At 39.0% G+C, this 12,345-nt stretch overlaps 1 protein-coding gene across 1 annotated transcript; it reads left to right on the forward strand.

The window, feature by feature from the left end:
* Positions 1-7,940: 7,940 nt before the first annotated feature.
* On the forward strand, positions 7,941-11,278 carry LOC109165999 (protein PLANT CADMIUM RESISTANCE 3-like). Its single transcript, XM_019314884.1, has 4 exons — positions 7,941-8,098; positions 9,031-9,102; positions 10,589-10,798; positions 10,934-11,278. The coding sequence occupies exons 1-4, from the start codon at positions 7,987-7,989 to the stop codon at positions 11,011-11,013; spliced, it is 474 nt and encodes a 157-aa protein (XP_019170429.1). The 5' UTR covers positions 7,941-7,986; the 3' UTR covers positions 11,014-11,278.
* Positions 11,279-12,345: the final 1,067 nt, after the last annotated feature.

A 12,345-nucleotide genomic window follows, 5' to 3' on the forward strand; every position in this document is an offset into this window, starting at 1 on the left:
CGTCTTATAGGAGAACCATATTACCATTTGATCATGTTCATATATATGTGTTGGTCCCAAAAGAGGTAAGGTGAAAGTCTAGAGGGGGGGAGGGGGGTGAATAGACTTTCAAACTTTTTCACACAGCACAACAATTGCTAAGCCAGAGATAAACCAAAACTCTTAACTAGATTGTTAGAGTATGGTGCACAGCGGAAATAAATAAACATAAAGTGTGTGTGAGATTGTGTGAGCAGTATATCTCGTGTAGAGCGAATATGTAAAGAGCGGTAAGTAAAGAAAGCAGTAAAGAACACAAGACAATTATAGTGGTCCGCGAGGTGGTGTAATCCTCCTACTCCACTTGCTCTTATCTCCAAGAGCAATTCACTATATCTACCACTTCTTGGTTCCAAGATACAATGAATTTCCGTGATCTAGTGCTTTGATCACAAAGCCCGCACTAATCACGCCCAGTGACACCACACTGCTGCTTCGGGTTTCACGTCGCCGCGCTACTATCCCAGGATTTCACGACTTCGTGTTACTTTCCCCCCGTCTTCCACACTCCGGTAGAAACGTATCCCGTGATCTGGTGCTTTGATCACCAAGCCCACACCAATCACGCCCAGTGCCTCCGACACTGCTGCTTCGGATCTCACAGCTCCGTGTGACAATCCAGGATTCACGGCTCCGTGCTACTTTCCTCCCTTCTCTTGTTTTGCTCCAAAACAAGTGTTGTCTTGCTTCCAACTTCTGAGACTCTGTAGATGATCTTCAATGATGCGCAGGTCTCTTTGATGAAGATAAACACTCTGGAATGATTTCTCTCAAATGCTCTGAGTGTTTTCTCTCTTTGAATATATCAAGTAAAGCACTTGATATTTTTGCTCTGTTTAAGAACTCTCAGAATATTTCTCTTTTGAAGCTCTCTGAGTTCTTTTTCTTTTCTCACTTCTCACTTGAAGATTTTTGGTATGCTCTGTACCAAATGAGATTTTTGCTCTATGCTCTTTCAAGCTTAATTGCTCTATTCGATCTCTTTGATGAGTTTCGAATTTTCTGCTCTTGCTCTATTGCTCTTCACACTTTTTCGTTCACTGCTCTTCTGCTCTTCAAGTCTTCATATCTTCATCATTTTATAGCTGGTAATGAGAATCTGTCCGTTGGAAAGAGACGCTCTCATTTTTGAAATCTTGTATCTTTTTGTCAGAGATCTTATCTTATCTTCTGCAAAGATGTCAGAAAGGATAAGCTAGCCGTTTGATGGATCTTCATCTCCATGTAAATGAACTCCCAAACTTCATATGATATTTCCTCTGGTTTTACGTTGAGTGGGAATATCTGGATGTAGAACGGCTTCTCTGATTAGCTCTGGAGTGGTCCTTATATCTTTGGGATTTAAAAATATTCATCAATTTAATCCCATACTAGTTAAACTAGTATTTTTCCTTGTGAGAATATTTTCACTGTAAGTTCATCTTCATCTTCTTCATTCTCACGTCTGGGTGTTCAGACTTCAAACTGGCTTTGAACTTCCACCCAATTTGAATTTCTCCTTTGTAATTGACACCCAATTTCAATTGAACTTCCACCCAATTTGAATTTCTCCTTTGTAATTGACACCCAATTTCAATTGGCTTGTATTTGATTTGTTGACTTTGACATCGAAATTGGCTCCCAGACTTCTCCTGGTATTGAACTTCTTTGAATCGGTCCTCCCAATTTCAATTCTACATTGGCTACTTCTCCTGGTATTGAACTTCTTTGAATCGGTCCCCTCCCAATTTCAATTCTACATTGGCTCCCATCTTGAATTGATTCCCATATGAAATCCATCTTGAATTGATTCCCATATGAAACGCCCATCTTGAATTGATTCCCATATGAAACCCATCTTGAATTGATTCCCATATGAAACGAATTGATTCCCATATGAAACTTGCTCCCAATTTCAAATTATTCCCATATGAAACTTGCTCCCAATTCTACATTGGCTCCCATCTTGAATTGATTCCCATATTCTACATTGGCTCCCATCTTGAATTGATTCCCATATGAAACCCATCTTGAATTGATTCCCATATGAAACTTGCTCCCAATTTCAATTGATTTCAATTTCTCTGAAACTGGCTCCCAATTTCAATTGCTTCGAACTATCCACTTGTAATCGGCGCCCAAAGCTTAAACTAGCGCTCAACTCCATCAGATTAATTTAATTTGGCTTCTCAAATTTTACCTTGTAAAATTGTTGATGGTGAGTTTCAAACTTGAGCCACTTCACATAATATATCAAGCATCATCCACTTCGTCCGTACAGCTTTTGATTAAATCTCCAATCACATTTGATGTACTCCTTTCTTTCCATAGATGCTTGATCTCCAAGTCAATTTCATGCATTCTTCCAATATTAATTTTCTTCACGAAAATTCTTCTGGGATATCTTCTTTGAGTAGCATTGACGTGAATTATTGCATCATTCATCTTCTTCTTCAATTTGTCATCTTCTCCAGACAAATTCTTGATTTTAGGCTTTATATCTTATTCTTCTTCTATTTTCATGCATCTTCCTCTGTTTTTCTCTTTTCATATTTAAATAATTTCCCGATCATGGTCTAAGACTCTACTAGACCTATAAATAAAATTGGGGGATCTACAAATACAAATTTGGCATATCAAAACCATTACACTTTATTCCTAACAACAGTGATACATACATACATACATACATACATACATACATATATATATATATATATATATATATATATATATATATATATATATATATTAGGACTATATTATTTATATAGACTAGGACTATATTATTCGTGTTAGACTAGGACTCTATCTAGTATCTATATATTCGCTCTCTGTACTCTCAGACATTATGATTGAATACAATACTTTTACATAGATTCTCATCTGGTATCAGCTTCCAAGTTTTCTCTAATGGAAGGTCCCTGTCTCCCTGATGATGGCTATGTTCGATCTTATGAACGGACCGTTACCGAGACTTCTCTTATGCCCACCGAGAATAGCCTCCCATCTGCTCATCACTTTATTTCCTTGAAACTGACCTCCCGTAATTATTTTTTTTGGCAGACACAGATGCTACCTTTTCCAGAAGGTCAAGGTCTTCTCGGCTTCATCGATGGTAGTATAGCCTAGCGGCGGCGGGCAACCTCGTGGCTCGGTAGGTGGCTTGGAGGAGGCAAGACAAGGCTATCTTATCCCTCTTAATTTCGTTCCTTCCGGAGAAGACGATGCGGTTCGCCGTTGGTCGTTCTACTTCACCGCAACTCTCGCTCACCATCGAACAATCTCTCGCCTCTTCCTTGCGTTCTCAGGCGTTGCGGTTATTCGGTGAGTTGCAAGCCCTTCGGCACGATGATTCAACCATCGCAGATTATATTGGTCGTGCACAGATGTTGATTAATGATTTAGCTCTTGCCAGTCGCGATGTTATGTTAGACGATCAGAACTTATACGTCTTTCGTGGCTTGCGGTCTGAGTTTCGTCTGCTTGTGGCAACCCTGGCTCGGGGTGCTGCGGTCCTGCTTATAGAGATGGTGGATTTCTTGGTGTCGCAGGAGTGGATTTGTGCTAACGATGGAGTCGGCGGTGTACCGCCGGTTGCGATGGCCGTTGGCCAAGGCGGTGCGGCCCCTAGTCACGGTGGCCGTGGAGGCTCGGGCGACGGCAGACGTGGTCGCGGTCGCGGGCATGGCTCGGGCACGGGTCCTCGGTGCCAAATCTACAACAAACAAGGACACGGGGCTCTCTCGTGTTGGCATCGTTTCTCAACCCCCCGGCTCCTCAGGCGAATGTGGCTGTCTCTGGTGAGAATGGTGACCACAACGGTCCTCATGAGTGGTGCCCGGACACTGGTGCTACAAATCATGCTACCCCTGATTCATCCTTGATGACTTCCGCGACAAGTTATGATGGCCCGGAAACTCTGCGAGTCGGCAGTGGTACATGTTTGCCTATTGTTAATGTTGGTTCCGCTTCGTTAGCCACTGATTCTAGATCGTTTAAGTTACATGATGTTTTGCATGTCCATGGTCTCTCTTCGTCTTTACTATCTGTTCAACGTTTTGCGAAAGACAATAATGTTTTCTTTGAGTTTCACCCTCTTTGTTTTTATGTGAAGGACATTTTGACCAAGAAGATTCTTTTTAAGAGACATGCGTCTGGAGGTCTCTACACATGGCCTACATCTTCTGCTTCCTGCTGCGTTTGTTACTGCGCGATCCTCTTACGTTTGGCACATGCGGGGCATCCTCATTCTCGAATCTTGTGTCAAATTCTAGCGTCTTCGTCTGTTAGTATATTTAATTCTAGTGATCTTCCCAATGTATGTTCATCTTGTCAATTGGAAAAATCTTCTCGTTTTCCTTTATCTCGTGTTGAAACTATTAGTACGCATCCTTTGGAATTAATATATTTAGATATTTGGGGCCCTGCGCCATTACTTTCTGCGACTGGCTTTAAATATTTTGTGTTGTTTGTGGATGATTACACTCGTTATATGTGGTATTATCCAATGTGTGCAAAGTCTGATTTGTATGTTATATTTGATAAAGTTTCGGTCACTTGTTGAACGTTTTTTTTTTCTCGCAAGGTTATTTCTTTTCAGTCTGATTCAGGGGGAGAATATAAAAATCTTGGTTCCACTCTTGCTTCGTTGGGTATTCATCACAGGCAGTCCTGTGCTTATACTCACGAGCAGAATGGTCGAGTGAAACGCATGTATCGTCATGTTGTTGAGACATGGCTGTCTTTAATGGCTCAAGCATCTGTCCTGTCTTGTTTTTGGGACTATGCTTTTGAAACTGCTATGTACCTAATCAATAAAATGCCTACTCGTATTCTATCTGATGAGTCTCCTCATTTTCGTTTGCATCAATCTCCCCCATCCTACTCTTACTTGCAAGTATTTGGTTGTTTGTGCTTTCCTGTCCTTCGTCCATATAATCGCAACAAACTCCAGTTTCGTTCATCTCCCTGTGTTATTCTAGGTTATCCTCCGTCTTATCGTGGCTATCGCTGTTTGGATACTAACACTAACAAGATTTTTATCTGTCGCCATGTGCGATTCGATGAGACTGTGTTTCCCTTTGTTTCTCCTGTTGCCTCACAGGTTGCTAGACCATGTTCCGAACCTTGGGCTACTGCACTAGTTGTGACGTGCCGAGGTAATGGTGTCTTGGCCACGACTGTTGATGGCGCTTGGCAGTCGGATGAGCCCGTGCCTGTGTCGGCTTCTGGCGATGGTGACGATAATGGTCCCGAGCAGTCCGCATCGAGTGAGCTGACTGTCTCGGACCAGCAGGTTGAGCCGCGCGGATGTCCTCGGCGAGCCACTCCTCCTCCTCGGTCGCATGTTATGAACACTCGTAGCTCGGGTCCGCATCAATATGTCGCCTAAACCACTATTTCTACCATAGCACCTGAGCCTACCTGTTATTCTCAGGCGGTCAAGTTTCCTAAGTGGCGTGATCCGATAGACGCGGAGTTCAATGCCTTGGTCCATAATCATACGTGGCGTCTTGTTCCGTTTCAACCAGGTATGAATGTTGTTGGTTGCAAGTGGGCTTTTAGGACCAAACGGAATGGGATGGCTCAATAGAACGTCACAAAGCTAGGTTGGTGGCTAAGAGTTTTAATCAGGTTGTTGGAGAAGACGTTTTTGAGACATTTAGTCATGTGGTTAAGCCCACTACAGTACGCCTTCTCTTATCTTTAGTCATATCTCGTGGGTGGACTATTCGCCAGTTGGATATTCACAACGCCTTTTTAAATGGCGAGCTAGCTAAGACTATTTACATGCGACAGCCACCTGGTTATGAGGACAAGTCATTAATTGATCATGTGTGTTTGCTTAAAAAATCTCTATACGGGCTCAAACAGGCTCCGCGTGCTTGGTTCACAAGGTTACATGATTTTCGTGTCTCTGTGGGCTTCTTGCTTTCGAATACGGATGTGTCTCTCTTTATCTATTCTCTTGACAATATTCGTTTTTATTTCTTGGTGTATGTTGATGACATTTTGATTATGGGTTCTGACTCAGATCGTGTTACTGCTCTTATTGATAAATTAGCATTGAGTTTACGGTTCGTGATATGGGTGTGCCTTCTTTCTTTTTTGGGTATTGAAACTGTCCCGTTATCTAGTGGTATGCTTTTATCACAACAACGGTACATGAAGGATATTCTCAAACGTGCTGGCATGGTGGACTGCAAGCCAGTAGTCACGCTCGTCTCTTCTATGAAAATCACCGACGAAGTTGCCGTTCCCTATGTCGTCGATCCTACACTGTACAAGAGTCTTGCAGGTGCTCTCCAGTATCTTATGGTAACTCATCCTGATTTATCATATGCTGTTAATCTCTTGTGTCAACACATGCATGCTCCCACTACTACGGACTGGGCCTCTCTAAAAAGAGTCATGCGGTATGTCAAGGGCACCCTGAATCTTGGTATGCGTATTTCTCGGTCTACATCTATGGATATTCACGCCTATTCTGACTCAGATTGGGCTGGCGATCCGAATGATCGCAAGTCTACTAGTGGCTTTGCTGTGTTCTTGGGCAGTAATCTTATATCTTGGGTTTGTCAGAAGCAACGGACTATGGCACGTTCCTCAACTAAAGTAGAATACAAGGGACCAGCTGATGTATCTGCAGAGGTTACATGGCTTGTTTCCTTGTTACACGAAATCGGCATCCCTCCCGCGTCTCCTCCTCGACTATGGTGTGATAATTTGGGAGCTACTTACTTATGTGTCAATCCAGTGTTTCATGCCCGCACCAAGCACATTGAGATTGACTATCATTTTGTTCGCGATAAAGTAGCTAAAAAGGAGTTAGAGGTGCACTTTATTTCAACCAAAGATCAACTAGCGGATATCTTTACAAAGTCTCTTTCGTCTCTGCGTTTTAATTCTCTCCGTGATAAGCTCAATGTTTTGGCTACCCAATCTTGTGCTTGAGGTGGAGTATTAGGACTATATTATGCATATTAGACTAGGACTATATTATTCATATTAGACTATGACTCTATCTAGTATCTATGTATTCGCTCTCTGTACTCTCATACATTATGATTGAATACAATACTTTTACATACATTCTCATCATATACACATATATGCATATCTACATGCATGTTAAAATTTCATTTTTAAAAATATGAATAATAACCTTATTAGTTTAAAATAAAAAAATTCATTATTTTTTATTGTACTGTTCAAAAGTAAGGAACAGAAAACATAATGAGTTTTATAATTGCAAAAGAAAAAATATAAAATAATATGATAACAAAAATATTTAAATAAACATAAATAATGTCTCCAACCAAATGCCACCGCAATACAATGGTTCAATAATTTATGTATTGTACTCGCATGGGCAGCTCAACTGGTCATAGAGGTGAAATTTTGGAAGAATAATTTTAGGGGTTGAGTCTCACCAGTGGCAGTGTGGGAGCAACCTCTCAAAGCAGGGGTTCCTTGTGCGCAGTGAACACAGATCTAACCTCTGTGGTTATGTTTAGTTGAGTTACCTCTGTGGTTATGTTCAGTTGAGTTACCACGAGTTTGGGGTTGAGCCTTTTTGGAAGAATAATTTATGTATTGTACAAAATGAAGTTAGCTTCATCTATCTAAATTAGACCCTACTCTCACGTTCTCACCTCCTGACTCTACTCTCACGGTCTCCTAATTTTATTATATTAAGAAATACAAATTGAGTATGATGGTGATTGGAGGCCGGGAGAATATTTTGTAATAATTTATGAAATAATTCATTTAATTTTAACTCTTAGTCTCTTACGTATCAAAAAGCTGAAGACTATTCCTGGCACTCACCCAGACCATATTTTCTGTCCCGGTTTTCTTACTTCCTATCATTATTCTTCCTTACTTTACCACTATAAATACCCCACAATATTACAATGATTTCCCATCTTCATTCTCCCATTCATAACTCCAATTACTTCAAATATGTATTCAAGCGATTATAATAAATCTCCGCCGCCTCAAAAAGAGCCACCGAATCAAGCTCCCGCCGTTTGGTCCTCCGGTCTCTGTGACTGCTGTGATGATGCCTCAAATTGTACGTATACTTCAATATTTATTTCATATTATATGCCAATTGATAACAGCCTATTTTTCTCTCTCTCCCTCCTCCCCCACCCCCCCCACACACACACACACACACATATATATATATATATATATATATATATATATATGTGCACAATATTAAAGATGGCCACGAGCCGACACAAGGTCAAATCAATCCTGAATCGCACTGAAAAAAAAGTAGGCCCGAGCCACGCATAGCCTAAACCTGAACCGGCTTACAGAGGACCTGTTCAAGTCCTATAAAATAATAGCCCCGAACCCAACTCGAAACCGGCCCAGGCCGGCCAAGACCTGTGCATGACCCTGGTCCCTAACCGGCCGAAGCACGTCCAAGCCCGAACAAAATCTAGCATGAACTTTATAAATTATAATACACTTTATAATATTTATAAGTTATCAAATAATATTACAAATCTTATAAAAAAATTTTAATAGTACAATTTCAAAGAGAAAATCAAATTAAAATTTTATTTTGAGATTAATAGTTAAAATATTATTTTGAACAAAAAATATTAATTTTGAAAAAGTGTGCGTGAGTGTGTGTATATATATATATATATATATATATATATATATATATATATTAGCATTATTATATCAATAGATTGAAATAGTTTAAGTGGTAAAATATTTATTATTAATTATGAGGTCAATAGTTTAAATTTCATTTCAAACCAAAAATAATAATTTATAAATATTTTATATAAAATTAAATTAAAAAAATTATTGGATTAACCCTGGACTGGCCCACAAAAGTTTCGGGCCCAGGCCCCAGTTTTAATTCGTGCTAACTGAGGTTTAAGCCCGACCCGAGCCTGAGAGTTGGCCACTTCTAGCGCGCATACAAGCAACTAATTTTTTATTTTTAAAAACATTTCATTTAGTATTAGATTTTTGCAGGTTGCATAACATGGTGTTGCCCGTGCATCACATTTGGACGGATTGCTGAAATTACGGACAAAGGGGAAACTTGTAAGTAAATAACTCTTTCCAATAATATGGTCATAAATCAATGCATACCAAGTTATAAAATAAGATATAAGAATTTAGACAATAAACACCCCCACATAGTGAAGATTATGATATATATATATATATATATATATATATATATATATATATATATATATAATCACACTCACATGCGAATGCTTCGCCCAGGAGCGAAATAGGAATGGATTCTGTCCGTCCACGTGTCCAGATCTAATGGATGAGTAACACTAATTTTTTAAAAAAGCGCGGTGGCATTTTCGTAAATAATTGAACATCGAAGTGCAAGTAAAATGTATTACAAGTGCATATAAAATGTATTATAGGTGCAAGTAAAAATTTACACTGAGTAGCATCAATACTAAGTGCACATATAGTTATAAGTAGTTGCATCTATAGCTCTAAGTAGTTGCACATATAGCTATAAGTAGTTGCACCTAGGTGTATGAATGTTTGCGGGTGGTTTTCAGGGGTATTACTACCCGCTGAACTCAGATCAATGAATGTTAACAAGGCAAAATTATATGCACTTATAGGTGAAAGTAGGTGCACCTATAGTTATAAGTATTTGCCCCTATAGTTATAAATAGTTGCACCTATAGTTATAAGCACACCCAGGTGCATGAATGTTTGTGGGAAGTGAATGCTAACAAGGCAAAATTACATGCACTTATAGGTGAAAGTAGGTTCACTTGTAAGTGATTTTACTTGCACTTCGATGTTCAATTATTTACGAAAATGCCACCGCATTTTTCAAGCTATTAGATTTGAACACGTGTCGCGCGCTGATTCATTCGCATATTCCTTCCTGGGCACTTATTCGCACCTGAGTGCATCCCTATATATATATATATATATATATATATATATATATATATATATATATATATATATATATATATATACATACATACATACATAATCAGGTGAGAATCATGTCTTAAGTGAGAACCAGTGAACAAATCCAAACTATTGATTCAGTAGATTTAACTATTGAAAATAAACAAAACTTTATATTTATGAAAATGACTTCGTTCATTTTAAAAATTTATAATATTTATAAAAATGATCCCACTCATTTTTTACTTGATTTTCTATCTATCAAATCTTGCAAATCAATGGTTTGGATTTGTCCACAAGTTCTCCATTCTTATGATTAGGATTATATATATATATATATATATATATATATATATATATATATATATATATATATATATATGCATGCTCGTATTCAAATGACAGAAACTCTTCCTTAATTACAATATGAGTGCATACAATATTACAGTCTACCTACTTTAGAGTCTTCATCGTCATCCATAGAGTAGATTGTATGCATTCATACTTGTTTGTACGTTCTCACATAATGAAGTGTTCAGACACATTCTCACCGTATAAAATATTAATTTTATGTAACAAAAAATTCTTAATTTCTAGCATTTACTTATTTTGTTTATGTGGAATGCAGCTTGTGGGGCAAGTGGAGCCCTGTATTGTCTCATAGCACTTCTTGGATGCCCTTGTTTCTATTCATGCCTCTATCGCTCAAAGCTTAGGAAGCAGTATATGTTGCCTGCAAGTCCTTGCGGAGATTGCCTTGTTCATTGTTGCTGTGGAAGCTGCGCTCTGTGCCAAGAGTACCGTGAACTCAAACACCGTGGATTCAACATGTCACTTGGTATATATCTCACTTTTACAATTTAATTTTAATTTCATTTATTATTTGAATTATTAAATTAAACGTTGATAGACCTAAATTGCACGCACTTTTTACGTTATTTAGTATACTAATGTATTGTTTCTCTTTTTCAAGGATGGGAAGGAAATATGGAGAGACAAAATATGGGAGTTGGAATGACGGCTCCTGGAGTTCAAGGAGGAATGAACCGATAATTCAGTTTGCATATTAGGGTGGTTCAACTACATACTCTGTTTCAATAATTGTTAAACATATTTCATAATCTATCTTAGATGTGTGTCTATCTGGTATAAGTAGTTTCTCGAGTTTTACATTTGCTCTGTGTGTACGTTTCAATGCAATAAGTTTTAAGTTTAATCAATGTACGCCAGGAGGATGAATGGTAAATGCAAGCTGGTGTTTCCTTAAATGTTATGGAACATTTGGAAGTTGTGTAATGAGTTTGTATTCATTAATAAATATAAGGGAAAAATCAATGTTTTGGTCCCTCAATTTCATATTCATGAATTTGAATATTTGATTATCGAAATCAATTAATTTTGGTCGAATAAATCCTTCCGACCATATTCCGTTGTTCAGTCGGTGAAATATCCAATTACCATGACCATTTTTGTCTTTTCCAAAGTTCAGCCCTTTCTTACCATCGTTGAACTTTGGGCGGCGGCGGAGCAGTTTCCGACAGTGGCTACGTCGCCGGAGATCGCGAAATCAGCGACAGCGTCAAGGAGGTCTCCAGAAGCTTCGATTAATGATCAGATCGGGAATTTGTTGTCAGATTGTGTCGGTTTTCAGAAATCGCACCTCAATATTGCGCAAATTCCAGATCTAAGAGCGATCCAATAGATTTGTTGCAAATGAGAAATCTGGAGGCAGAGAAGGGTCGGGGAAAGCTGCCGTTGAGGTTTTCAGAAACAGAATGGGAAAAGATGGCAGCGATTGAGGAGAGGCTCACCTTAATCGGCCGTTTTGCGAAGGAGAGACATTCGCTAGATTTGATTAGGGCGAAAATATGTTCGATTCTTCACCTAAATGGAGGAATCCAGATTGGTATGGATTCAAATGCCTAGATTACCTTATCATTTGTTCAATTTCCATTCAATTTCTTGCATATGTGATCCAATTTGCAGAGTCATCGACCTAGATTTGGCGATGAATCGAAGATCTAGGCCGAGTGTGGACAAAGTGTGACTGGAAATTGATGTCTCCAAACCTATAATTGATAGATTTTGGAATGAAATTGTGAGTGAAAATGGTGAATCGAAGGATTTCCGATAGCAATTTATGTTTGAGAAAGTGCCAATGTATTGTGGAAATTGTGGTCCATTTGGCCATGAGGTGATAAGTTGTTGGAAGGAGAAGGAAGGAGGTGGAAGGCCGAAGGGATGAGGTGGTGGCAGAGGCGGTGGGACCAAGCCCAATTTGGACTTCACCTCCATCGCCCTTTCTTACCACTCACTGGACTTGGGAAAAGACAGAAATGCCCATGGTAAATTGGACCGGACTTGAGAAAAGACAGAAATGCCCAT

This window comes from Ipomoea nil, unplaced genomic scaffold, assembly GCF_001879475.1.
Source record: "Ipomoea nil cultivar Tokyo-kokei standard unplaced genomic scaffold, Asagao_1.1 scaffold3084, whole genome shotgun sequence".
NCBI lineage: Eukaryota > Viridiplantae > Streptophyta > Magnoliopsida > Solanales > Convolvulaceae > Ipomoea > Ipomoea nil.